The sequence below is a fragment of the Vidua chalybeata genome, chromosome 6, assembly GCF_026979565.1.
Source record: "Vidua chalybeata isolate OUT-0048 chromosome 6, bVidCha1 merged haplotype, whole genome shotgun sequence".
NCBI classification, from domain to species: Eukaryota; Metazoa; Chordata; class Aves; order Passeriformes; family Viduidae; genus Vidua; species Vidua chalybeata.
Window position 1 is genome coordinate 44921114 of NC_071535.1, and position 27968 is coordinate 44949081.

The 27968-nt window shown below is 39.0% G+C and overlaps 2 protein-coding genes across 8 annotated transcripts in view; one reads left to right on the top strand and one right to left on the bottom strand.

Moving 5' to 3' along the window:
• C6H11orf24 (chromosome 6 C11orf24 homolog) overlaps positions 1 to 655 on the bottom strand; it is an 85064-nt gene extending 84409 nt beyond the window's left edge. The window contains exon 1 of the mRNA XM_053946688.1: positions 634 to 655. The gene's annotated coding sequence lies outside the window, so the exon portion shown is untranslated. The remainder of the gene's footprint in view (positions 1 to 633) is intronic.
• On the top strand, positions 33 to 27959 carry KMT5B (lysine methyltransferase 5B). Of its 7 annotated transcripts, none has more exons than XM_053946674.1 (10): positions 33 to 553; positions 7369 to 7608; positions 8239 to 8386; positions 17626 to 17791; positions 18775 to 18884; positions 20905 to 21071; positions 21722 to 21741; positions 21901 to 22037; positions 23743 to 23939; positions 25284 to 27959. In XM_053946674.1, exons 2-10 carry the CDS (start codon positions 7455 to 7457, stop codon positions 26747 to 26749), a joined length of 2565 nt encoding a protein of 854 aa, XP_053802649.1. In that variant the 5' UTR covers positions 33 to 553; positions 7369 to 7454; the 3' UTR covers positions 26750 to 27959. The 7 variants fall into 7 exon arrangements, with proteins under 7 accessions (XP_053802649.1, XP_053802648.1, XP_053802654.1 ...); XM_053946673.1 differs by having other exon boundaries at positions 7372 to 7608; XM_053946679.1 differs by having other exon boundaries at positions 7372 to 7608; positions 23743 to 23930.
• Positions 27960 to 27968: the final 9 nt, after the last annotated feature.

Here is a 27968-nt window from a genome sequence, read left to right on the forward strand (position 1 = left end):
GGACGGGGCGAGGAGGTCGCGGGCTCCGCCGGAAGGAACAAGAAGAAACTTCGGGGTGCGGCGGCCAGCGCGGCGCTCGCCGGGCTCGGCAGGGCGGCGAAACGAGGGCTCCCCGCAGGGAAAGAGAAGGCCGAGGAAGCGGCGGCCGGTCCGCGCCGCCACCCCGCGGGGTCTCTGCGGGGGAGCCCGGGGGACTCTTTCTCGCGGGGCGCGGCGGAGGGATCTCCAGGCGGCTCTCCCCGCCACCTCCCCCCCTGCGCCGCTCGCCCCTCAGCGCCGCCATCTTGGATTTTAATCCGCCATTTTTTTTCCTCCCCCCACTTGGAATTATTTTTTATCACTATCGCCGCTTTTTTTTTTTTTTTTTTCCCCCCTTCCTTAGTTTTCCTCTCCACTCCGCCCCTCCCTGGCTCGGTCCTCACTTTCCCCCCCTCAGCTTCCTCCCTTCCCCCGCCCCTCCCCCCCCCCCCCCCGCACCCTTGCCTTTGATGATTCATTTTCCCCCAGTGGCAGCGGGGGCAGCGCCGGCGGCGGGGGACCCCAGCGCGGGGCGGTGAGTTTGGGTCTCTGGGGAGGGTCTGTGTGTGCTCTGTGGGGCAGGGGAGGCGCCGGGGCCGTGCGCGGGCTGCGCACCTGAGCGCGGGGGGGCCGTGAGGAACCGCGCCCGGGGTCCGGCAGGCGGGGGCGGCTGTCGGGGCGCTGATAGCGGCGGGCGCAGCGGGGACCCGCGGGCGGGGCCGGGCCGGGGGCGGTGGGGGCCGCGCGGGGCCGGGGCGTGCGGCGGCGCCGGCGCGCGGAGAACGCCAGGGGGCAGCAGCGGGCGCGGGGGCGGTGCCGCCCGGGCCGGGCCCAGTCCCGCTCCCCTTTCCGCCGGCCTGGCCCTGCACTCTGGGCCGGGAGTTTCAGCCAGTTCCAGTAGTTCAGCGTCTGGGTTGATGGTTTTAGTGACCCTCTCGATCTTGCCTCGGTTTGATGGAATGACCGGACTAGTCGCCTTGGGGTTTTTTTTGGTATTTTTTTTTGTTAGGGTTGTTTTTTGTGATTTTTTTATCGGGGGATACATGCCATTAGGGAAGGAGTAAAAGGCACGTATTTGTCCAACATCTGTATCTGAAACTTTAAAGTGAAGTTACCTTTAAGACGTTACTGTCGGAAACGCGAAAACCGGTGAGTGAGAGGGAGAGTGCGTGGTGTTTTGTCAGGGTGTGTCACAGGCAGCGAGAACCTAAAGTGTAGAACTTTGTGGAGTTTTCTGGTGCGTTAAATTCAGTGCAGAGCAACACGTCTCAGGACAAGATGTCAATCTTAAGTTGTGCCAGGTGAGGTGTAGGTTGGACGTCAAGAAGAATTTTTTCACAGGAGGGGTGATTAGACATTGGAATGGGCTGCTCAGGGAGGTGGTGGAGTCACCGTCCCCGGAGATGTTTAAGGAAAGAATGGACGTGACAATTAGTGCCATGGTCTAGTTGACAGGGTGGTGTTCAGTCACACATTGGACTTGATGATCTCAGAGGTCTTTCCCAAGCTAATTGATTCTGTGATATGAGACAGCAATATGATCAGTGTTTAATAGTGTAGCTATAAATGCCTACTGGCACGTTTTTATCAATGAGGTTAAAATATATTGCAGGATAAGTTCTCATGGAGCCATGCCTTGTTTCCATAATCTGACCACTATAACTACAGATGCAGCTGCTTCAATTTTCATTAATACTGAACTTTTCTCTTCAGTTCTTTGCTTTCTTCCTTGCAAGTAACAATATGGGAGGAAATCAAGGCTTACTTGGTTTAAAAGTTGGATGTTATTGTTTCTTTATCAGGCTGTTTTCTTATTAGGACCAGATAGACACAGACATTTCTGCTTTATACCCACTGGAGCTCACAAACTGGAAATTCAGACTTATTTAAAGCAATTGCTTAATGTATTGCATACAAAATGAATGAGTGTGATGATGTATCCTTGTATACTCGGTAACAGGACAGATTAGGGCTCGTGAATGCTTTCTTTGCTCTGTTAGCGCTATCCTGTTCCAGGACTACACTTCCCAGTGTGCTCTTCACTGCAAACAGCACATGCTTTAAGGCACAAGTCAGTTGTCCAAGTCAGTATGGTACCTGTAAGGTGTGATACTCTTGTGCCAAATCAGAGCTGTGGTTTGAAGATGCAAAGAAGTCCCAGCTTAAGTGCTCCTGACCTTGTGTGTTCCCCCTGCCCCATAACAGCCACTCTTGGTTCAAGCCAACAGGGTTCAGATTTGTCTGGTGTCTCCCCTGATTCAGTGACCGAATCATTCAGGTCACTTGGCTCTGCATTTGTTTTGCTGGCACAGAGGGAGGATGGCATGGATGAGGGCATAAGCAGATGGGGGGGCAGAAGCACTACTTTTGAAGTTACACTGGGAGTTACACTGTTTTGGAGTCTTCATTGGACTGTTTGACCCAGCCATGGTGGGACTGCCCCAAACTGAACCTGAACATGTGTACGTCACATAACTGCACACACACAGAGCTAATTTGGGTTATGGAGAAGTCCACAGAGCACTGGAATTGGTGGAAATGTTTGTGTGAATTGGCAAGTGGGAGGAAGGAGGTTTTCCCTCTCCTGGAAGCAGCTGAGCTTTTATATTGTCTCTATGACTGCTGAACGCTGGAGTTGTTGCAGTGACTTGGGGGAATCAATCACACAGGCTTTGGGGTGCTGTGCTCAGCCTCGCCCTGAGAGAGCCCCCAGTGGAGGACATGGCAGGGCAGAGGAGGAGGAGCTGGAGCTGCTCAAGTATAATTTGCTCTTTGACGCTCATTTTGTGCTGGTAATGGATTGCTTCTGCGCCTGGATTAGTATCCAAATTGGCACACAAAAATTGTGTGGCTGCACAAGAAAAAATGGGAATATACAGGCTGAGCTGTTGATGAGAGACTGGAGCCTGGGTTTGGGTCGGTTTTGGATCCAGGTGTTCCTCCCAAACCTCCATCCTGGGGCTGCAGTTCTGCAACATTCTGAACTGACCTGAGTCAGTTTTGACACAGTCTTACAGCCTCCCCATGCCACTATTAATCCGTGTTCAGTTCTGCACTGAGCTTATTCTCAGCACTAACTAGCTGAAAAGAAACACTCAAAAACATTTTTGGGGCTCCAGTTTACTGAACCTCTAGATTCAGTAGTCTCAAGTCTTCTCAACAAGACTTGATTGTTCTGAATAGCTCCTTAAAGCTGTGCAAGTTTTCCTTCAGCTTTGATTTTGATCAGTCATTTTTATTCTGGTGATCCCATAGGAAAACTACTTGCACAGTTTTGCTCTGCTTCCTAAATTCCAAGGTCTTTTTACTTTCTGTAGGGTTATCAATAATGAAACCTTTGTCTTTTCTCTTGATACCACTGATTTGTCCAGAAGAGCTGAGGCTGGGATTTTTGGGGTTGGTTGGTTTTTTTTTTGTTTTGTTTTGTTTGGTTTGGTTTGGTTTTTTGGGGTTTGTTGGTTTTTTTTTTTTGTTTTGTTTTTTTGTTTCTTTTTGTTTTTTTTGTCTTATATTTGCTTTAGGTCACTGTCTTGTTGAGGAAAACTTTCTTGCAGCTATTGTTAATTAAAAAAAAAAAAAGCAAGCAAGCCAAAATGTAGGTGTTTGAGTTCTTAAAAATATTTTTTTAAAAAAATCCATAAATTGTATTTTAAAGGAGGTCCGTTGATTGTCTGTACTAATTGTGTTTGTGCTTCAGTTGTTGAATGGTGCTTCTGAATGTTACTGACATGCAAATAATGCTCAGAAAGTGTTAATAGATTTAATAAATTTAGAACCAAGTAAATGAAACTTGAGTTTTCATTTTTTAGAGTAGTGTTGCAATGAAATGCCAGATACCTCAGTGAGAGCTACCAAATGGAATTGAGCTATATTTTGGCATTTGAGGTAGTGTGCCTGTCAAATTACCATAATAGAATTGCTAAAGGCAGTGTGATTTAAAGAGTAGTGGTGTTATTAATAAAGGGTTAAAGCAGCATTGTGGTCATTTATATTGAAATACAAAAGGTCCCTTAGAAACTTTAATTGTGCTGGTAAACTTCACAGTTATAGGTAAACCTGAAGTCCTAAGTGGTCCAGGTGTAGTGTTAGATTTTGATGGCAGAGCTCTGTAGCAAGAGTTTTGAAGTATGTGGTGGTGTAAGTATATTTGAGTGTTTTCTTGAATGGGAAGATAGTATTCATCTCTGCCTTTTCTCCCTCAGTTCCTAAAGGACTTGTCAGTATGAATCTGATGTAGAAAGCAGTGAGAACAAGTCACATCAGAAGATGATATTAAATACCACATGTTGGTGGTTAGTGGTGCATCTCTTGCTTCTTTCAGATTTTCTGTTGGCATTATCTGCTGAGATGTTAATGGGAAAAGGAATCCTTGCTGTTGTTTCTGGCTTTTGGTATCATGTCTGGAAAGCTGGTTTTGGGTACTGGGAGAAGGAATCACAGAGTCACAGAATGGGTCAGGTTGGAAGGGACCTCAGTGGGGCCTCTGGCCCAACCTCTCTGCTCAAGCAGGGCCATCCCAGAGCACATGGCACAGCACTGTATCCAGACAGATCCTGAATATCTCCAGTGAGGGAGACTCCACACCTTCTCTGGGCAGCCTCTTCCAGTGCTCGGTCACCCGCACAGTAAAGTTTTTCTTTATATTCAAGTGGAACTTCTGTGCATCTATTTCTGCCCATTGCCTCTTGTCCTATTAAATAGTGGCTGAAGAAGCACACTTGCAGTCTTCAAGTTTGTAATTTGGCTGATACTAGAAAATAGAGGGAGCAGTAGATTGAGACAAAGGTTTTCTTGCTCATTAGGCTGATGAGCCCAAACAAATAATGATTTTTTTTTACCAGAATTTTGCTATGCATCGTTAAATGGCTTGATTTTGCTTGAGGAGGACTTAAGTTGCTGTCTGTATCAATCTCTTTTGGAGCAGAACAGTATTTTTCCTAATGTTTAGGACAGTTTGAGTATCGTTCTGTGGCCACAATGCTTCTTACCTTTGCAGTGGTACCTTCCTTGTCATTGCTGTTATTGGTTAAGCAGAAGCGTGTTAACACAGACAGTACTCACCCAGCCCAAATGTCCCTTGCGAAAGATGAGTTTCCTTCTCCGTGCAGAGAATGCCTTTCCTTCAGCCCACTGTGGCTACTGTACCTGTTGATTGTCAGAAAATACCACAGTAAGCATTTCCCCCAGACTGCTGGATACAATACAGGATTCACCTGCAGTCAGACTTCATGGTAGTTTCATTCACCTGTACTGCTTTTGAGCTGTAGCACAGCACAGCGTGGAATTCAGTCCTGGTATACAAAGACACCAAGACTGAATTTCATGTAAGTCTTTAATGTAGTTTCTGTTCTAATGCTTTTCATTACCAATATTACAAAAACATGGCAGAATCAGGGTTGGTTAGAGTACAGAGCCCTGTAAAGTTAATAGATTGAGAAGTAAGAAAAACAAAGTTTGAGAGTGGGTTTGTCATTAAGTGTTTACGTCAGAGTCAGTCAGTGGCAGATCTTCACAGAGTTGCTCTTCTGACAGAAGTTCAGGTGGGATGCTTAACAAGGAAGTTTAAGGGGGTTGTTTGGTTGTTTTTGAGGTTTTGTTTGGTTGGGTTTTTTTTCAGATGTATGTTATCATAAACTTACATGTGTGTATGTTATCAGGCAAACACTGTGAAATTAAAAAAAAAAAGCCTATCCAAGGGTGTTTTGGCAGTACTATGTATACTTTGTAAAAGGGCTGGGTCTACCTACAGTTGAATGAATAGAATTAATATTGAGGTTAAAGAGAATCTCTTCTATTACTGGCAGCAAGAAAATTCTTTATTTGCTGAAACATTCTCAATTATTTTTCTTGATATTGATGCAGTAATTGAGCCAGCTTTTGCTCAGTGTGATTCTGTTACACTTTGTTGATAGTCTTTACTGCCTTTCTGTAACAATTTGTAAAAAGTTCTAAAACCTGTCAGTTTCTGGGTGATAAGTTCTAGTAAGATGCTTTAGCCAATGCATCTGTTAATATACAACACACTTGTCTTTACTTTGTTTCCCTAATTTGCCTCAGTTTTCTGCATCTTTGTAAATAACTTAATTGCAAATCATCTGGCCATAAACATTTCTTTAGGTAGTTGGATCACATAGGTGTCTAATAAAAATCTAGTCATTTACTACTCTTACCTGATAAAAAGCAGAATTTCTACAAAAGACAGTATTTCAAACATCTGTTAGTTTGTTGTGACTTTCTTCCACCAGATTGAAATGTGTGTTGCAATGGCCTGATACCAGCTGTGAGCAGAGCATTGCTTTTTTTATGTAATTACAGTAAAGTGAAAAGGCACAATTTATTTCTTTCTGAGGAAGCAGTAGGGAGGAGGGTGAATTAAAATCAAGAGAATTAATTCCTAATGTGTAAATGCAATTGTAAAATAATTGTGTAAATCAGATCTTTTCCTGCAAGTTATACAGAGTGAGACACAACTGTGTACAAAAACATTATTAGCTTTCTTATAATTATTTATGCAAAAGACATTGAGACTGCAGGCAAAAACTAGCATGTGCTTTGCTAGACATTTATGTACTGCAAAATTGCAACTCTACTTGTGACCCCACTTAGTATTGGCAGTTGAACCAGGTGTGTTGTGACTGGTTTGTTTTGTAATATGAAAAAGTAAGAACAGTAGCCTGGGTCCTCCAGGTCATCACTGAGGCTTTCTTGAGCTCTGATTTTTGAATAAAGATGTAACATCTTTCCTCTAACCTCATTCCAAAAATGTCCATTTTCTGGTTGGATTTTTTCTTTTGTTCTTCCAAACTCTGCTCATCTTTAGTTCTTGGAGGATGCTTGTAAAATAATCTTTGCTGTAGAGTTCCCAATAGGTTCTGGGTTTTATGTATTGGTAGACAGAATCTTAATTGGATGTGTATTTGAAAATACTATGGGTCTGGAGTCACATAGGGGCATGTTTACCCACGTGTATGTATGCTTGTACAGGTATATCTGTGGGTATAGCCCAGCTCTTAAAAATGAGCTGTCATTTGCAATTTATCAGCTCCAGAATTCCATCCTTGCTGCCAGATGCCATTCTAAGTTGTAGGACAATACTTCACCTGTTCACAGTTCCGTGTACTGGTACTAATGAATGGCTTTTTTTTCTGCCTGATGAAAATGCAGATTGCCACCTTTCCTCCCACCTTTCCCCACTTTTTCTTTGGGGGGGTGGGAGTAAAGGTGTGTTTCAGTTTTCTTTTACTATGATTATTATTATTATTGTTGGGGTATTATTACTATTTTTTGTTAAACTTCATGTCTTGAAAACAGTTTCCCAGTAAGTTCTAATCATGTTTGTTTTACTTGCAGTAGGACTTGGAACTGAATTTATTCATCCACTTCTCCAAGCCTTTTGAAAAGTGACTAAATGCAACTGAGTCAGATTGTCTGTGGGTATGAAGTGGCTGGGAGAATCCAAGAACATGGTAGTGAATGGCCGGAGAAGTGGAAGCAAGTCATCTAATGACCACGCACAGACCAAATTGCAGCATGCAGGAAAGGAGAATCCAAAGACGGGCAAAAATGGAGTTGAGAGAAGATCAAGCAGATGTATGTACATGTTTCTGCTGCTTAATTCTATGATTCACTTCCTAGTTTGCCAGCCAGGCTTCTCTCTTACCTTAATTCATGAGGGACGTCTACAGTCAGCATGGAGCTAATATCAGAAATATTAGTTATGTATGTATTTTCTGAATGTGTTAACTCCCTTCAGGAATATAGATTTCTTCAGATCACTTTAAAAGTCAAGTAAGAATAACTGTGTGTAACTTAATTTTGAACTGTTGTAATTATAAAATGCATGATTGGCACTAAGTGACAACTAGTATGATTTGAAGTGGATAATGTAATTTGAAGTACTTGCCCAGCTTTCAGTGAATACACTTGTAGAAGTAAGCCCCATTTTTTTAATCAAGTCACATCAATAGCCATTCTGCAGTGGTTTTAAGGAATTTGGATTCTTCTTTTTGCTATTAGTCTGGGATGAAGGATTAAATGCAAATTAGTCCTTTATTCAGATGTCCTTTACAGTCCTTTATTCTGCTTCTCCAGGTGCTTCATCATCTTCCTCAATTGTTGTGTATTTTTTGCCTCCAGCCTGTGTGTCTGTCTGTTCCTAAATGTAGCTGGGCTCTGTAATGTCCCTTAAATGATATCTCATTTTTGCTCTCTTATTTGCAGGTAGTGGTGCTTCAGGATTTGAGGGACAAAGTCGTTATGTGCCTTCCTCTGGAATGTCTGCCAAGGAACTCTGTGAAAATGATGACCTAGCAACTAGTTTGGTTCTTGATCCCTATTTAGGTTTTCAGACACACAAAATGAATACTAGGTAACTTGTCTTTATTTTTCTAGAATAGAATTCATCTTCTTAGTTGATGTAAATCAGCAAAACCATGGAATTTTGTGCATTTTGTAAGAAAGAATGCAAATTTGTGAGTAGCTTCTGCCTTTAAAGCGGTGTTGCATGTGAGTCTGGAGCTCAGCACTACAAATGCAGCCTCTCACAGTGTTCCATCATAGGGCTTTCCATTAGTCTCCTGTATTTGTTCTGTAGAACAGGTTGGTAATAGGCATCATTTTCTAGCTTAAACAGTTAACTAATTGTAAGTTTGAAACCAGTAGTCATTTGAAATTATTCAAAGGCAGAAGCCAGTGTTTGCTAACTTTTCTGTTTATTCCATGTACCCGGATGCTTTATTTCTCCTTCCTTACTCTTAAACATCAGAAGATGTAGCTCCTGAGCACTTCAATGTTGGTGCTACTTGATCAGAAGTTCTTGCAGACCCCTGCTGAAGGAATTGCTACTCAGATGTCTCTGTGTGGATAAGATAAATGAGTGTGCCAGCTGGAAACTTGCTTCCCAGAGTTGCACCTACTTTTGCACTGTTACACATCTGTCGGAACGCTTTGATTGTGAATTCTGCGTGGTCTCAGGATTTAGCTGTTTGTGCTTCTCCCTCTGTTACAGATGTATCACTGATGATACTGTGTTCTATAGATACTGTGTTCTATAGATCTCTCTTAAACTTGTCTGCATGCAAGATCTGTATTGATAGCTCAATGAGAAAACTGTATATAAACTATAAGTTTCTAAGGACAGGATTTGTGTGCTTACTACTGTGCAATAATAAGAGCTGGAGTTTCCTGGCAGCACATCATGAGAAACAGATTCTCAGCCCTTCGAACTGTTGCTGTGACTATTTTTAAAGGACAGTTCATGCACACAGTATCAGTTAAGCAAAATGTATGTATGCAACAAACTGACTGATTCAAAAATGACTGCTAGATGAATTGATGCTGTCATATTACATAAATAGTTGCTGGTATAGCCTGACAGCATCAGCTGCACATGAAATTGCAGCAGTGTGGTCCTAATAACTGTAAAGACTTACCCCAAATAGATATTTCCTTTTTGCTGGAGAGTGCAACATTCACCTTCAAGAAGGACATTGGAGTTTTTCCTGTTCCCTCCCTGCTATTGGTTACAGTAGCACATTGTCCAGGTAGATATTCTTGCAGTTCAGTTTGAAGTGTCTTTGTTTTTTCCTCAGTTAATCAAGCTAAGAATATATGCTGAAAGGAGTTTTTTTGTTCTGTTGCATGAATGATAGTCTGCAGGTTATGCACGGGTTGTTAGTTCTTATACTTTTTGCTGTGGAAATGATGTAGTTGTTGTTTAATGACTACATAGTTGTCATAGTTGGAGAAGCTACTTTCATGAATGTTGTTTTATGTTGATAGGTTGTCAACTAAAATACTTATTTAATTACTGTTTTGAACCAAAAGGCTACACAAAGGCCACCATCATGTATTTTTTTCCTTTCTCAGACTTGGAGAACAGTTACAGGCAGTCTTCAAGAACAGTAGTTAATAATCTTGGAGCACTATGGGAAATATTTAGGTGAGGCTTACAATTCCTACCAGATGCACACCTTCTGCCTCTATCATATTAACCTATTAAGAAAGTTTCTGATATTGTAATAATTAAAGTCCAGGCATCAGCATAGTTCTTGATTATCTTTTTGGGGCAGTGATGACACCTGCTTGCTACTGTGGCTGTGATGCTTAGATTATCTTTTTCCATTTAGTAAACTGTAGTCTTTCTAGAGCTCCTTATTATTGTTTTAATGGCTTTGAGGGAAGGTGGGGGGAAAGCAGGTGTGAAAAAACTACACTGCTTCCAAAAAGACAGGTGCCAGTACCCAAATACTATGATGTAGTAGAATTGAAGATTTGCAGCTTATGTTTGGGCATCTTCTGCTTCAGTGCCATGGAGTCATATTAGTTACATAGTTCGTGTATGGAGGTACACTTAAAATAAAACAGTCACTTATGGTGGCAAGCAAAGATTTCCTGTTCCCTTGTTCTGATTTGTTTGAAGATGCCCTGTGAAAGTGTCTGTGCCACTGTTCTGCTGTGCTGTGTTGGAAACATGTAAGAGGTTTGTATTTTTGCAGCCCATTGTAAGTTGATGATCACTTACTGAAGTTCTTCCCCTTAACTGGGAGGCCAGGTCTATACTTTTGTATGCATGAGTGTCTTCTCTGTGAGCACTTTTTCTACTTAATTCTTCCAGGTGAAAAGTTTGTAAATTTGATTTGTCGAGAGTATATTGATTGAAGAAAATACCCCTCATAGTAAAGTATCTAGGTTGATGTTGAAATTTACTTGTTTTCCACCGTCTTTATATTGAGTTAATGATCTTATGGTAGGATGATAAGAACATAACTCTTTACATGCTGAGTTTTTGTGTTTTGGTTTGGAGGTTTTTTCTGAGTATATAAAACTAAAGTCCTGCAGTTTGTGAATGCCCACCATCTTGGGAATAGGGTTGTTGGCTCTGTAAACTGTCAAGTCAGGAATGTCTGAAAGAACTGAAGACTGTTTCTTAAAAGCTTCCAACTGAATCTCCTAATCTGTTTGTCCAGTGTTCTTCTAAAATGTCTTGTCACAAGGGATTTGAAGGACAGTGTAACAGTGTAGCTCTGGAAATGTCCTCAGTGGCTTTACCCAAAAGTATTTTTTGCATCCACTTGGATTTCCAAGAAAAAGCAGGATGTTTTCAGAGCTTCCAACCCTTTTTACAGGTCCAGTTGTCATTCTTTCCTCAATTTTGTAGCTCTTATCTCAACAGAATAGCAGCTTAGCAGTTAATAAAAGAAACCCCATGTCTTAGAAAGTATGTTCTTGTCAAGTATCGCTGTTCTAAGAGATTTTGTTGCTTCTTGTGCAAATCCTGTTATATCAGCCTTTGTTTGTTGTGGTAAAAACAAAACTCATGTTGCAAGCTACACTTCCTGGGTTGAAGGTTGACAAACACTAGAGATTAAAAGTGACACCTGTAAAATGCCAAGTAAGTTTTTGCCCATTTTACCATCTCTTATTTTTGGGTGCTTTTCCCTAGACTGAGCACTGAATCTTGAAGTCATATGCCTTAGTAGCTAATCTGCTCTTTATACTATCTCACATACCAAGGTGTTACTGTTTAAACCTTAAGCCAGACTCTGGATCGGGTTGCTGCTGTTACCAGTCAGTGTTGTTTCCTGGGTCCCTAAAGCACCAGCATCATGCTGGGGAATACTGAGAGAACTTCCAGTGTGTCTCCAAATCTGTAAGTGGTTTAGAAAGTCAGATATGTTGTGGTCTGTTTGCTGCTTTTAATGAAGTTACAAAGAGGTGTGTGGTGTGGGTGGTTTTGTCTGATTACATGGGACTAACGGACCAAACTTTAAGAATTTCCATGTTTTCCATTGGAAACATTAAGTGCTTGGGGATCATGTACAGGAAGCTGCTTCTCTCAACATTGTCTCAACAGCAGTCACTGACTTAGGTGACCAAACTTGGCAGGGTACGTCAGTCTTCATCCCTTAGAGTCACAACTAGGCAGTAGAGACAAAACACACGAAGCAGTTCCATTGCATTTATGAGCCTGTGCTGAATCTCCTCTGCGTTCTTTAGCTCATTTCAATATAATAATTGAAGGGTTTAGTATTCATCTTGAGTGAGGTCTGGAGGCTGAAAAAGTGATGTGGATTCTGCTAAATAAGGTTATGTGGCCATACAGTTCAGCTTCAGTGGTTTAGTGCTGTGGAGATACTGGATTAGAGGTACACAACTCTTATGTAGTGATAACCTGTTTCAAAATGAAGCTTTTACATTCCTCAGACCTCAGTGTCTGTGTACTTTACAAAATTGTTTTGATTGACTTTTGCATAAAATCTGATTTTTCCATTTTTTTTCTAGATTATTTTTACTGATAGCTTAATTCAATAAAGTCCTTTACCTTGCTCCTGATTGTCTTCCTTCATTGTATATAAATCACATAGTGATTACATTGGAATCAACTGTTTTGCTGTTCCCAAATGTTTTGAATTTAAAAAAAAATCACAACCAAGAAACCACCCTAAATAACCATACCCTGCCCCTCAAACCAACACCCACCACCTTACTTTTACAGTTTATTTGTACTTTTAGCTTCAACAAAAAGTGTTACATCTTCAAAACATGGAATGGCTTGCATCCAGTGGTCATGTTAACTGCTAAATTAAATTTACCATGTAGAGTGTCAGAATAGGATTAGAGGACAGTGTTAGGTTGTTGATTTGGGGGGGGGGGTTCATGTCCTCCATATTTTATTTTTTAAAAGTCCTTCTTTGCTAAATTGTGAAAATTTTCTTTATTTCTGTTCTCAACTATATTGGCATTTTGACGACACTGGTGTATATTTAGTGTCAATTCAGGAAATTTAAGTAATATGGATTACTTTCTTCTTTAAAAGTGCTGTTTTGAAATTTGGCCTTTAAAGAACATTAGTTTTTTTCTGTATGAAAATACTGGCAATAAATGCTGAACAAGTTGATCATAACTTGTATAACTAGCTTTGAGGAAAAAATACTCGCACTACAGGGTTGGGCAGGGAGGAAGCCAAAATGTATGTTAATTAATTAAGTTGTTTATGCTTTAAATAGATGATTTTCAATTCTTGTTCTGCTGTCTTGAATGCTTAACAGGCTTGCAGTTTCAGCTTTTGTGCTCAATCTCTGGTACTAGCTGAACATAAACTTGCTCTTTTCCAGAGCTGCTTAAATAGAAATACCATCCAGACAAGGTGCCTGTTGTTAAAAGGCTAATGAGTTTATATGGTTTTTTATATGGTTTTTTTATGGTATAAATTCACTCTTCTTGATGTTCCCTAGTCAGAAGTTAAGAAGCAAGCTTTGGAAGTAAAACTCTTTATCATGCACTGGTATGCTGTGTGGAGTTCCATATTGGATCTCTTGCAGGATCAATTTATCCTTTTTGTTCAAACTCACTGCTCTCAGTGACTGACACTGAGCAAGGTACTGTGCTTCTGAACTTACCAGAAACTCTCCTTTAACTTCCTTTATAGGCAAGCATCTCACTGACCTTTGGCTTTATACCTTGGAGTTCCAAGAGTCTTTAAGTACTCCTGAGGTAAGAGAAACTAGAGAGAGAAAGAGCTTTGCTTCCCCAAGCCATTTTCCTACGTCTTCCTTGTTGAGACCATGTCAGTTTGCCCTTAATTGGGATGAGATCATCTTCTATCATATTTTGAAACTGTAGTAGCCACAGCTTTATCAGATCTTGTTGACTAGAAAAAAAAAAAAAAGTGTTTTCTAGGGAAGTGCGAAAAGTTTCTGTTCTGCAGGTTGTCAGGAAGAAGGGCTGATACTATTTCTTTAAAGACCCTGTCGTAGCTGAGGTTTTCATTCTTTGCTCACTTCTAACACCTGACTGTCTTGCAGCAGGCTTCCTGTCCCGTGAGACCTGAGCTGTGAAGCTGCTTGCAGAGTCTGTGCCTGTGAGCAGATTCAAACACCAATGTGTCTTGTTCAGTTTCCATGATGGAATTAATTAAGGGTACTGTTCAGAGGAAGAAACCAAAAGTCTGGATAAATAATTCTGATTTTAATTGCCTTTTTTTACAGAGACTGGGTTGGCTGGTTTGTTCTGTTGGTTTCCTTGTGCTCTTTCTATCTCTCTTCTTTGAACTAGTCATTTGTTTTACTGATACTTAAGAGTCAGTTTCTTTGGCTCATTTTATATGTATATATTTAGCTTTGGGGCCTTTTCAGGCTCTCTTCATGGTGGAGCTCAGCAACAGTGTGTAGATTCTTCCAGCAGATGTGCAGGTTTTTGGGGGTTTCTTTGATGTCATGTGTAAATGTGGAAGCCCTGTAACACCAAAATGGTAGTATGCAAGGTTGCTTCTCAAAATCAACTGGCATTTTGGTTGCAAAAAACTAATAAATAAACTAATTAATTATACTCCTGGGATACGTGAAGTATCTATCAGCAGACCCAAATTCTTAAGGAACATTGGACTTCTAGGTTTTCTTGGCTTCTTCAGTGTCTCAAATGAGAAGGTACATTTTAAAGTATATATGGAGATACACCTGTGAAAGACTAAGGCTTTCATGAGGAGTCTGGACTATAGTATTCTGAATTTGCTTACAAAACTTCGTATGCTCTCAGTGCAATTTACATGTGCTGTTGAACTGTGAACAGCCCTCTAACCAGGCTCAGGGTGCACAGTGTTGTTCTGTTTCATCTGTTTGGGAAGCCTTGGAGTGAAATGTTGAGCATAATATTTGTTTCCAGCATCTTTCCATGCACTTGTGGATACTTCTTGCTTGTTTGAATTCCTGTTTATCTTTTCTCATTATCTCTTTCTTGTCAGTATGTAAGAACACCATTTTGATAGAGGTGCTGCAGAGTCTCCTTGGTATTAATTTTTGAACCTCTGGGTGCAGAGTCACATTCTTTGAAAAACCCAGTTCCCATTTGAAATGTCTGCCATGCAGTCCAGCGTTCATCTGATCTTGTAATGTCTTGGGGGTTTTAAAATTTCTTCATCCCTTGTTTCCAGCCATCTTTTTGTCCCTTGAAGGTCTTGGGCATACACTAACTATTTTACTTTGTATGAATGGTGTTACAAAAGTTTCTGCTAATCACTTAAATGAATTCCACCAGCAGTATGGTGCCTGAGACAAGAATCCATAGAGACACCTACTGAATATGATCCATGGAGGTATGCAGTGACTTTCAAGGGCTGGGGCCAGGTTTCAAGCTACCTAAGGTAGCTGGTCAGGTAGACATCAAGTCAGCCTCTGAGAATAATGTGTTGTGAAACACCTAAAATATTAGCACTTGGGGCTGTAGGATGTACTTCAAATTGCCAGAAAATTTAGGGTGTTGATTCTTTTTCTATAGGTCTTGAGAGCTACTGTTAAGCTTAGCATCTGCCATCCTTTTTTATCTGTATTTCTTTTCCACACTGGTGGCTCAGTTGGAATACTGCTTTCTTAGCTAGCCTAGACCAAGCCTTTTGATGATAAATAAGTATGATGATGTGTCTCAGCACATATATTGCCTGTCTCAGGTGTTAATGCAATTTTGAATGTGATGGCTTTTCTACCTACCTCTCTGTGCTCCTGCAGGTCACTTAGCTAAAAAATGGTATATTTCAACATGTAAAATACAGTGTAAGGGAATGGGCACTCACTCATCTAGCCCAGAAAGAACAGACATACCTGAAGACCAGTTTTATCTGGAAATCCTGTGCGTTTTTCCCTCATGTGATATTTGCAGATAGAGGTGTAAGCAACGTATTACCGTTACACGTTTGTGCAAATTGGTGAGCGCTCTACTTCTCCTGGTGTAAGTTCAGTTGGCTCCTTGCTGGGAAAGTTTGTTTCTGGTTGAAACTGAAAATGAGTGCAAGTCCTGTTCTGAAACTAGTCAGGTTCAGTTCAGACTGTGTGATTTTAAATTCCCTTCATGCATGAGGAAGCTCTGTGAGTTATGACTATCAAATCTGGGCAAAGTATTTCTGGTTTTGGGAGAGCAGAGATATTTTTGTGTGTGACTGGCAAGTTGAGGAAGACTTTGGTGTGCTGTAGAACAAAAATAATGATTGTGTCATCTCTAGTCTGAGAGGAGTTTTCTTGCATGATAAGGTCTCTTATTAGGTAGTTAGCTTTTTGGGATGACAATACATGTATATTCTTTAATAAATAACTTGATTTGAAACTTTGTGGCATGGTTTGTACTACAGCAGGCATCTGTTTCTTTACTGATTCCTGCTGTCTTGTTCAATGTCATATCCCAGCCAGAAGAGAACTGAACATGATGTCTGCTCAGAACTCCTTACTGTCCTATGTTCTCTGAAAGCCCACAGGTTTATGCTGATAAATTTTGCTGGATTCAAAAAGGTCTAAAAGGGTGCTTTGTTATTATGTCACAAGGAAGTTTTTCAGATGGAGATTTGAGAGCTCTATAAAAGCAGTAGAATGGAATGCTGATAACCTACTGAAAGTAATTCTGCTCTTAGGAGATCTGTCTTCATTGTATCAGGTGCATAAACACAGCATCTGCCTTCTAAGGAAGGAAATTGAATCCTCATAGTTGTTACTTATTTCTGATTAGACTTTTAGCTTTTTATGAAGTGAAACAAAATCAGGATGTAACGCTTTCTTGTTTCCTTTATACAAGTTGCATGGAAAAGGCAAATCTTACATTGTCATTTAAAATAAGTTACTTGCAACATTCAGCGTTCTAAGGTGACAATAAGCCAGTTCATATGGTGATTTAAAAAAATGGTGTCAGAGAGGAAGTTGATTGAGGTTTACTTCCATCAATTTCAAGAATTTCCCCCCCACCTTGTTTACTTTTGTAATGAAATACAGATTTCATTTGGCAAGTAAGAGGAAATAAAATCAGAATAGTAATGCACTTCCAGCAACAAGTAACAGCACTTACAAATGTGCTCAAATGTTCTTAGTTTGTTTAGCACTTCTGTCATACCCTCTGTAAGCAAAACATTTGAGTTGTAAAAAGAGCTGCAGAAAACTGTTTCTCATGATCCTGGGAAATTTTTATCTTTTTGAAGAGTCTGCTGGGGTGTGGCATGCATTTAAAAATACCCACACCCCACCTCTGCCCAAAGCAGAGCATATATGGGTATGTGCTCAGTCAAAGGCGATGTATAGGGATTTGACAAAATCTCTAAGTGCTGCTTTCTCTTGGTGGTTTTGCAGCTCTGAAGTGGAGCTCCCACTTCTGGCAGCCATGCAGGTTTTTTTTCTGGTACTTTTTCCCACTGAAGAGATGAAGGTTAGTTTCTCTTAAATCTAAAGCTTTAAGAAGAAGGCAGAATTCTCTGCTAATGTACAGGCGTTTGTTTTCATATTTACATGCCCAAGAGTTCCTGTTTGGGGGGGGAAATTCTTAAAATTGCACTAACTTTTGGAACCTTAATCTTCCACAGATGTAGCATCTGCCATGTGTTAGTATTTGTAGATACTTCTTGTTTTGTCATTAAGAGCTGTATTTTATATGAATGCACATGTTGAAGTTTGCAATCCACATAAACCCATGTAGTGAATTTATCGGTATAAAAAGTCTTTGGGTTTGGCAAAAGTTGGTCAGTGTCTTTATGCAGGGAGTTAAACATTTATATGGGTAGCAAAAGAACTGTGTGCTATAACTGAGGAAGAATTCAGAATGACCGATGGTGGACTACAATAGCTTTATTTTTTATTTCAGATTTCGACCTATTAAAGGAAGGCAAGAAGAACTCAAAGAGGTGATTGAACGTTTTAAGAAAGATGAGCACTTAGAAAAAGCCTTCAAGTCCTTGACGTCAGGTGACTGGGCCCGGCACTATTTTCTTAACAAGAACAAAATGCAGGAAAGGTTGTTCAAGGAACATGTAGGTGTATTTGTAATTAATGTGCTTTTTCAGATGGGTGAAAGGCAAAGAAAACATAAAAATTTCTTAAGAATGTAGCAATAGTAAAGCAATCGAGTGCTCTGTTATGTGTTGTTTTACTGTTTTTTATGAGAAACTTCCTTTGTTTTTTAAAGCCTATCCAGACACACCCTCCCTTTTTTTTTTTTTCTTGTTAACTTGCATTACCTTTTATTAATAGAGTGTATAAAGGAAGGAGTTTTTCCCCTTCATCATTTGTTTGTATTGTGATTTGTTTGGGGTTTTTGGGGTTTGTTTTACGGTTTTTTTTTTTTTTTTTTTACTTACAACTGTTCTAAATCAAATTGGGTGACAAAGGAAGATAAAGGAAAAGGGAGTAGCCTCAAAATCCCCAGTTGTTATGGGTATAGGGGCTATACCCATAAGGGTTGTTCCTCCTCCACTTCCCACACCCCAATTCCATTTTGTATGTAGCAGAACAGTTTTTGATTCTCAAAGTTCAAAGCCAAAAAAATCATAGTACCATTTGCTTGACAAAAAAAAAAAAAAAAGCTTCTTCAAGAATGAGTCTACTGTTTCCAGGTACAACTAAAAAGAATGTGGCCTGCTTTAAAATACACTAAATCTAGTAATGCAAGAAAGATTTAGCAGGAAAAGTTATGCTTTGTTAGAGTGGTTTCATTAGTTGGACCAATTTTGTACCACTCTAGGTATCTTTAATTTTCTTAAAATCTTTGGATAATCACAGTACCTGTGTGAGAATTCCTGCAAGTCACTGTGAAGAAATAAGATCAACATAATATGTATAGCTTAAATGTATAGAAACATAAAAAGTATAGAAATGCATTTCAGCAGATAGCATTCTGCTCCAGCATCCATGTTGTGTGTGTTTTTGTACAGTTCACTTTCATTATTTATATAAGAAATTCTTCAGTGCTTTCATTTTGTCTGTAACAGACAAGTACTGGGTTTTTGCATTGCAGGTATTTATTTATTTACGAATGTTTGCAACTGACAGTGGGTTTGAGATACTTCCTTGTAATCGGTATTCTTCTGAGCAAAATGGAGCCAAAATCGTTGCAACAAAAGAATGGTAAGAAATACAGTTTACTGTTGTGTTCTGTTTCTGTCAATTTTTTGAAAGAATCTATAAATATATATCAAAAAGTGTGATTTAGAATTGAAACTGCAACCAGTGAAATAGATAGTTTTGTATTGTTACTTGAAAATTGAATTTTCTCTCTGTTTTTGCTAAGTACTTAATACAGGATCCATGCCTCTGGAAGGTAGGACATGCCTTTGTATGTCAATATGCCTTTGTATGTTTGGGTTTATGCATATAGTGTTCACTATACTTTTTTTTTTTTTAATCTTGTTTTCAGTCAGAGAATTGTTTTTCTCTACTCAGGAGTTGTTAGACTTCCATGAAAAACATGACTTTATGGCAGATTTGTTACACAGCAAATAAATAATTGTGGGAGAAATTAGTTTTTTGCCTTTTGTAAAGAGGTGTTGTTTGTGTATTTTGATTGTGCAAGATAAATCTCTCCTGGAAGCAGAAGGCTGGAACCCCAGTGTGACCCATCTCATTTTGGCACATCTAAGTTTCATTATAAGCATGTGTGTGGCAGCACCAGCAGATTCTGGCTTAATTCAGATTTTAAAATCATTTCAAATGTAGACACCAATTGTATGAGCTTTGCTTTGTAGCAGTACCCATTCATACCAGCACACCTAAGGTGAGGAAATGAGGTTATGTTCACACTGGGATTGAGTGGCCAGACACCCTGCTGATGGCAACACAACCTCCATGTGTTGTAGAGGAAACTTTAAATATGGTGAGGACAGTTTCCACCTCTTCATGACCAGAGCTGAGAGTTCCACAATCCTGATACAACCTAAAAAATACTGATTATGTTTTAGGGTTTTTTGGGTTGGTTTGTTTGGTTGGTTGGTTGGTTTTTTTTTTTTTTTTTTGTTTTTTTTTGGGTTTTTTTGTTTTGGTTTGGTTTTTTTTTTTGGTGGTTTTGTTTTGTTGAGGATTTTTGGGTTTTTTTTGGTTTTGTTTTGTGGTTTTTTGTTGTGTTTTTTTTTTTTTCGGGTTTTTTTGGTTTTTTTGTGTGTTTTTTTTTTTTTTGGGTTTTTTTTTGTTGTTGTTGTTGTTGGTTTTGTTTTGTCATTGCTGTTGTTTGAATTCACCCCTTGGCTGATTCTTTGGGGTAGAAGCTTTGCATTTAAGTGTGTTGAAAATAGATTAACTTTTCATGCTCAAAATCTAGAGTAGCCTGAGAAGTGAGTGAGACAGGAGGTCTGCATCTTAACCCTGCTGATACCTGGAAACCTGTCAAGAATCAAAACTAGAGATTAGAGTTCTCAGCACTCTCTGTCAAAGGAGAAATTTGCACTTAAATGGCTTTGCTTTTAGTTCCTGTCCTTCATATAATTTTAGTATCTCCATGGTCATTTCTGTCAGAGTAATATGGAATGGCCACTCTGAAGAGCAGTGGAAACAACACTTACGCAAGAAAATGGAAACTCTGTGCTCCTACTAGGCTGAGCATTCCGTGCCTCTGCACTGCTGTAGTCATGATGGCACATGGGCTGTCTGCACACAAAGGCTTTGTGGTTTTGTTGATTTTTGTAGGTGTCATTCCCCCTCCTCACTCTTATTTCAAGGACCAGCTTCATGCTGAAGAACTACTTGTGAGTGAGGAAAACATCTTGCTTGAATTCCAACCTTTGTTAGAGTCACTACTGGGCCTTATTTAAAAAGCTGTGGATCTCAAAGCATTTTCATTATGCTGGGTTTTCCTGGTCACAGGATGAAGTTTAGGAAACACAAGCAAGAGCAGCTGGAGGAAGTAAAAATTTCTCAAGTGGTGATGGGGGGAGGGAGTGTAAACAAATGAAAAAATCTTGCTTTTGGTTTTAACAATTGCAGAAGCTGGAGTAATCAACTCTTGCAAGCAGCCTCAGGAAATTGTAGAAACAATGGTCGTAATTGTTTCTGACATCAGATTTGATGTAATTGATTCGATAATAACTTTTCTGTGAAATTATTTTGTAATTTTGGCACATGTCGTCTTATTTCTGCTACTCTTTTTACATTAAAGGAAACGAAATGATAAAATAGAACTACTTGTGGGCTGTATTGCTGAACTGTCAGAAATGGAAGAAAACATGCTGCTGAGACATGGGGAAAATGACTTCAGTGTCATGTATTCCACACGAAAAAACTGTGCACAACTATGGCTTGGTCCTGCTGCATTTATCAACCATGGTGAGTAGTAAGTATAGGAAGCATGTTAAAGAGCATGAGGAATTCAGAAGTGTTGTATGTGAGCCAAACAGCACAAGAACTTGGAGAAAAGTGTCTGAATCTGGCATACTATATTAATGTAGGACAGAATCATACTGGGATTTTCCCAGCCAGAGCTAATCAGCTGTGAAACTCAGAGAAGGCTCTAGGAAGCGATGTTGTCTTCCTTGAAAGAGACTTTGGAAGTAGCAGCTAAATTAGTGGAGCGTATTTTGGGTTACCTTGAATTCCTTGTGAACTCAGTCGACAGTAACATCTTCATTAGGTGAACTTCTTACGGCTCTTTAACCTTTTGCAGAAGCTTAGCTGATTGTGTTGCATTTGTATACCAAAGGAAGAGCAGGTAGGATTGAAGATGAAACTGTTTACCTTAAAGAGGATGGAAAGTGGACATTTGTGATAGCATAGGCAAGAGCTCAGAAACGCAGCTATACCAAAGCAGGAGTCTTTTGATGTATGGCTTTGTGCAGTACTAACTTTAACTCCCAGTATTTAGTTGAGATTCTGCAGTCTTTGAAGTCAAAGTGAATCCTTACTTTAGATATCTACAACTATTCATGTTTCAGGTCTTATCCACAGTTAATTGACTTTATCTTTTGGACCTTTTTCAGATTGCAGACCTAACTGTAAGGTAAGCAAGAAATCATAAATAAATCAAGTACCCCACTTTTTATTTCTTTATCCTTCCAACTTTTCTTCTCCAACTGTTTTACTTTTATTTGTTACTCAGATACTGTGCAGCTTTAATGATTAACCTTTTTTTTTCCCTTCCTGTCATCTGCTTCTACAGTTCGTATCAACAGGCAGAGATACAGCATGTGTGAAAGCTTTAAGAGATATTGAACCTGGAGAAGAAATCTCTTGTTACTACGGAGATGGGTTTTTTGGAGAAAATAATGAATACTGCGAATGTTATACCTGTGAAAGGTATGCATTTATGTAAATGGCTATCAAATTGAATTGGGCATATTCATGATTTATTTTGCGAAACTGAAAGTCCTTTATTATGAGTACTCAGATTTTTGGACACAAAATAATTGCTTCCTACCTGTTTGCTGTAATGATTTTTCTGTGTTGTTACAGAATGATGATGATTCCTGAGAACTCTGTGTTGTCTTAATCTGTTGATTCTCCATTCTGGAGATTAGTCCAAAATGAGACGGACCAAAACAGGGGTGTAGATTCTTAAAAATATTTGTACTGAATAAAGTAGAATTGGAAGGAAAAGCAGTTACAGCTTGTACAAGACCATTATCCCCAACTTTTGCTCTTCTTTGCACTTGATAAAGCAAATTCCATTAGTGTTTTATTTGTGGACCTGAAGTTCTCTTCTGCTGGGAATGGGCAAAGTAGTTTTTCACCCAGTGTTCTTAGAAATTGGGGGTTTGTGCATTTGTAATTATCTACTGGTTTGGACTGTATTAGCTTCTCTCTGTCCATCATTCAATATTTGTTTTTCACATGTGCTGTCCCAACCTGGTTTCTTCACATGAGGAAAGAATTCCATAGTTGATTTTTGCCATGTTGAAATTTCGGCTCACTGTGAGCAGGGAGGCTCAGCATCGTCTGAGAGAGCTTCACTCAGTTGCAAGAGGAGCTGCACAGAACTCACTGTTCTGTTTGATCTAACTGTAGGAGGAAAAACCCTATAAAGGACAAAATACTGCTCATATTGAGAAATAGTTTAGTGCACCTGCATATAAATAGTTTAATAATCCTACTTCCATTTTTATTAGCTACTTTGGTCACTAACGAATCTTGAAATTAAAGGGAAAACACTCTGGCGTGGACCTCCAAGCTCATGTGATGTTATGTCTTTCCAAGTGAAGGATGTAATCTCAGACTTTATCTTGAGAGCTGCTAGTAAAAATGTACTTCAGTCCTGGAGACTCTAAAATGTTGAATAAATAGACACCAGAATTGTTCTTGCCTTGTGACATGGAGCGGTGTGGGGTTTTTCTCAAGTTCTTTTGATCACTGATTTCAGTGTAATATGGGCATACTTTTCTGTGTCTGAAAGTTTTCATTAACTTCTTAAGTACATGAAAATGTTATTTTTTAAAGCTAATGTTTGGGTCATTCTAACTTTAGGAATCTGCTTTTCAATTACAAAACTGTAGTAGAGGCAGTCAAATATATATTTTATTTTGGGAGGAGTTAGGACTCATTTTTTTGCTTGTTTCAAGACTGATGAGGCAACAGTCACTTTGTATACCACAAGAAATTAATATTTAAGTGTCTCAATTTTAACTATGCTGTAAAGAGTGTTAATTTGCAATATTAAAATGCTGGGATCTAAGGATCTCTGGGTATTTTTGGAGTAGTGGGAGATTTGGCGCAGTACAATTTCTTTCAAGCCTCCACAAGTCATCACCAGGAAGATTTGCATCTCTCTACATATGTCCATGTACTCTTCCTATGTGATCCTGCTGTTCTTGCTGGCCAGCTGAGACATTTAGACACCCAAGATGACAGGTAGAGGACAAAACAGCCCACAAAATAGTAACAGATTCTGTGGCTATTGGTATCATTGATCCAGATACACCTGGGATCCAAATTACTGTATATGAAACAAAACTCTTAAGTTTACATTAAGATTTCTTAATACCTTGTGTCCTCTTTTTATTTGTAGACGTGGAACTGGTGCTTTTAAATCAAGAGTGGGATTGCCAGCACCTACTCCTGTGATTAACAGTAAATATGGACTGAGAGAAACAGACAAACGATTGAACAGACTTAAAAAGTTGGGTGACAGCAGCAAGAATTCAGACAGCCAGTCCATCAGCTCTAACACTGATGCAGATACCACTCAGGAAAAAGGTAATGCAAGTAAGTAAGGAGAAGAGCTTAGAGTCATTAAAGGCTTCACAAAAACATGGAAAACTTTCACAGTGATGGAATTCCTCTCTTAGTGTTGAGATGCTTCTCACATACTGGTCGCTAAAACTAATTTATTCAAGAATCTGAAGGCAATTTAAACAGCAAATTCATGGGTTTCCACAAGTATTTGAAGAACAATAGGTGGTACGTTCTTCTTTTGTTTTCCTTTTTTTAATATCAAAAGTAATTATTTATAAACATGTCCGTTAAAGTCCTGCCAATAATTTCTGTATTTCAAAATACAGTAAACTACCACAGGCAGTAGTATGGTTTAGGAAAGAAAACTTGCATAGTTTGAATTCACAGGAAGAGAATTTTTAAATAAATACTCTTAGTAGATATTATTAAACAAATAGTTGTTTCCTTTAGAGGTCTTTTAAATTGGACAGCTCTTCTCTTTCCACATCCAGAATTGATAGTTCAGGCACCTCTTGTGCAGTGAAAGTGCACAGTTAGTAATTTCGGAAGAAATTGGAAGGGATTTTTGTTTGTAATCTTCCTGCAAGACTTCTCTCCATGGAGTATAGGGAGTATGATTTATTTGTTTTCCCCACTTCCCCACCTCCACCAACCTCAGTATGGGCAAAATACAAATTATTTAAACTTTGATTTAACTGGTAAACAGGTTTGGAACTTTGTAAAATACTGCAGTTCCATCTGTCTCCTGTTTGCTGCTGTGATAGTAAAAAAATGAAACACAAAAAACATAAAAACCCAACCAATGAATGAGAAAAAAAACCTTAAAAAATGTCCCCAAATCTTTTTATGATTTCTAATTACCAGTATTTAGAGTTGCACCTCTGTTGAGCAGACAAAACTCCTTTGCTTGCCACAGTAGGCAGTAGTTTCACTGAAACTGAAAACATTACATTAGATAAAGGTGTTGGGGGTTTTTTCTTCCTTCTCCATGAAAAAAATCCTGGAGATAATATTAGCTCATGCTGACAGTCAGATTTTACTGGAACAATACTCAGCAAAAGCTGTGAATAATGTCAAATAGATATATTTTTTTTAATTGATAGAAGAAGAAATTCAGTAAAAACACAGCTTGGTATACTGGCGGTAGTGAGGAGAAGTATATCTAGAAATGTTGATGTACTTGTGGCCTGTTTGGCAATTCCTTTCATGTGTTGAGTTGCAAGTTAAGCAGTCTCATTCCTTACTACATACTATCTATCTTGTCTCATGGATTATTTTGAGGTGCCCCAAATAAATGAAATAACTGCAGTATTTGGGAGTGGGAAATTCAGGATATAGTAGTGTCATAACAAAACTGCTTTTTTTCTTTTTCAGCTAACAGAAAATCTTCAATTGGTGTAAAAAAGAGCAGCAAAAATCGAACATTAACCAGACAGTCTATATCAAGAATTCCAGCATCATCAAACTCTACCTCATCTAAACTAACTCATATAAATAATTCCAGGGTACCAAAGAGACTGAAAAAGCCTGCAAAGCCTTTACTTTCAAAGATAAAGCTGAGAAATCAGTGCAGAAGGCCAGAGCAAAAGAATGCTTCTCGAAAGCTTGAAATGGGAAATTTAGTTCTCAAAGAGCCTAAAGTAGTTTTGTATAAAAACTTGCCCATTAAAAAGGACAAAGAATTGGAGGGACCAGTCAAAGTTGCAGTCTCTAGTGGATGCTTAACGAGGCATGCAGCGAGAGAACATAAACTGAATTCTGTGAAAGGTGCTTATGAGCATGGTGGTATTGCACCCTGCACATACATCACGAGGAGGTCGATGAGAACAAGGATGAGTTTGAAGGAGACCTCTGACGCAAAGCTTGAACCAAATACATTGGATAGCTATAAGAGTAACTTGACTGGAACACAGTCGGACATTGCAGAGCAGCAGTCTCGTGCGTTAAACAACAACAATGTGACTCATGGACCATCACATAAAGGAGAGGGTCGGTGCCAGAAAAGTGATGCAGGCACATCAAAAAAGAAATCTCGACAAGGAAAGCTTGTGAAACCATCTTCAAAAACAGAGGAAACTGATACTATGCACAACACACCTGTGGAGGATGAAGTACCAGATTTGATTAGTTCTCATTCAGAACTTGAAGAGAGGAATAATGCGGTGGACACACCTGTTGGCTTTAAAGACTGTATCCCTGGGTCTGGTGGCTGCTCTGTAACAACTGACAATTTTAAAGCAAAAGATAGCTTTAGAACTGCAAAAAGTAAAAAGAAAAGACGAATCACGAGGTATGATGCACAACTTATCCTTGAAAATAGCTCTGGGATCCCTAAACTGACTCTTCGTAGGCGCCATGATAGCAGTAGCAAGGCAAATGATCAAGAGACCGATGGAATGAATTCTTCAAAAATAAGCATAAAATTAAGTAAAGACCATGAAAAAGATAATAACTTATATGTAGCAAAGCTAAATAATGGGTTTAACTCAGGATCAGGCAATAGTTCAACAAAATTAAAAATACAGCTAAAACGAGAGGACGAAAACAGAGGGGCATACCCGGAGGACCTTCATGAAAATGGTGTGTGTTGTAGTGAAACTCTCTCCCTTTTGGAGTCAAGAATGGAAGTAGATGATTATGGTCACTATGAAGAGGAAACAGCAGGTGAATCTTCATCAGAAGAGGATGATGAAGAGGAAGATGACTATGATGATGAATTTGATGACTTTATTCCTCTTCCTCCAGCGAAGAGATTAAGGCTTATTGTTGGCAAGGATTCAATAGATATTGATATTTCTTCCAGGAGGAGAGAAGATCAGTCTTTAAGGCTCAATGCATAAGCTTATGGGTCTTAAACTGACCTGGATGTCATTTCTAAAAAAAAATTTAAATAATTAAAAAAAAAAAAGAAAACCCAACAAAAATTCCATTTGATTATTCCTCAACTAAAGAACTTTCTGAAAAACTTAGTGGCAGCACTTCTTTATTCACCTATCAACATAATATTGTAGAAAGTGTACAGCATACTGACTCTTCTTAAGTCTGATTTGTGCAGATTTTTATTGTACTTTTTAATAGCCTTCTTATGTGCAATTCTGAGTTAGAGGTAATGCTCTGTTGTAAAATAAAGGCTAAAGCAAAGTTACGAAATTGTATCAGATCTTTCCATGCAGGACAGTGAGAATACAGTGTGGCTACAGAGTTATTTTTGATCAGTAGGAGCGTTAGTTTGCTCTTACAATATTTGACTAAACAATTTACAAAATCATAGTAGCAGCATATTAAGGTTTTCTAGTATATGTTAACATCACCAGCAATGATCTACAGCTTTCCAATTTTTTTGCTAGATGGTTTTTCCCCCTTCGAGTTTGTCAGTTTTAACACTGTATGCTGTCCCAGACGTACTGTTTGTGGCCTTTGTTATAGTAGCAAACTGTTGGTTGGAAGTCAAATTGATTTCTTTAAAAAAAGAGAAAAAAATATGAAAAGGTGTTGACAATTTGCTGACTTTTTAGTACATTATATGTACAAGGGTAGCAGTATGCAGAATAAAGTTTGGATATGGTGTATTTATTGCTTGTTACGTAAATTAAACACCTTGTATTTAACACTTTTCAATACTTTTAGATAAAATTGTTCTTTGCAAGAATGATTGGTGCTTATTTTTTCAAGAATTTGCTGTGAAATAATGTGATTACGACGGGCAACATTTATCCAATGAACTGCAGTTATCCTAAATTGGTTCTTCATATTTTTCTGTTGCACTTGTAAAATGCTACAAGGAATTTAAAGAAAAATCTATTCACTTTAACTTATGATAGTTTTATCAAATTAAAAACAACTAAGTCACAGCTTTTGTTCTGTGGTAACCTAAGAATTGTTTGTCTTTTAAGAACCAGTTGTAAAAGAATGAAAAAATATGTATATGTTGTAAATATTTGTGTGTTGTGAGAAATTTTGTCATAAGAAATTGAGATAACTTGCCAGAAAGGTTTTTAAGTCTAGAAATACCATGCCAATAAAATAGGAAACTGTAAACCTAGTTTTAAACTCTGCATC

What these genes read in the sequence shown, in the direction of transcription:
- KMT5B (XM_053946674.1), top strand. Translation starts at nt 7,455, where the DNA reads ATGAAGTGGCTGGGAGAATCCAAGAACATGGTAGTGAATGGCCGGAGA. An exon ending in TGAGAGAAGATCAAGCAGAT is followed by an intron (nt 7,609 to 8,238) that starts GTATGTACATGT and finishes TCTTATTTGCAG; the next exon opens with GTAGTGGTGCTTCAGGATTT. An exon ending in ATTGCAGACCTAACTGTAAG is followed by an intron (nt 21,742 to 21,900) that starts GTAAGCAAGAAA and finishes CTGCTTCTACAG; the next exon opens with TTCGTATCAACAGGCAGAGA.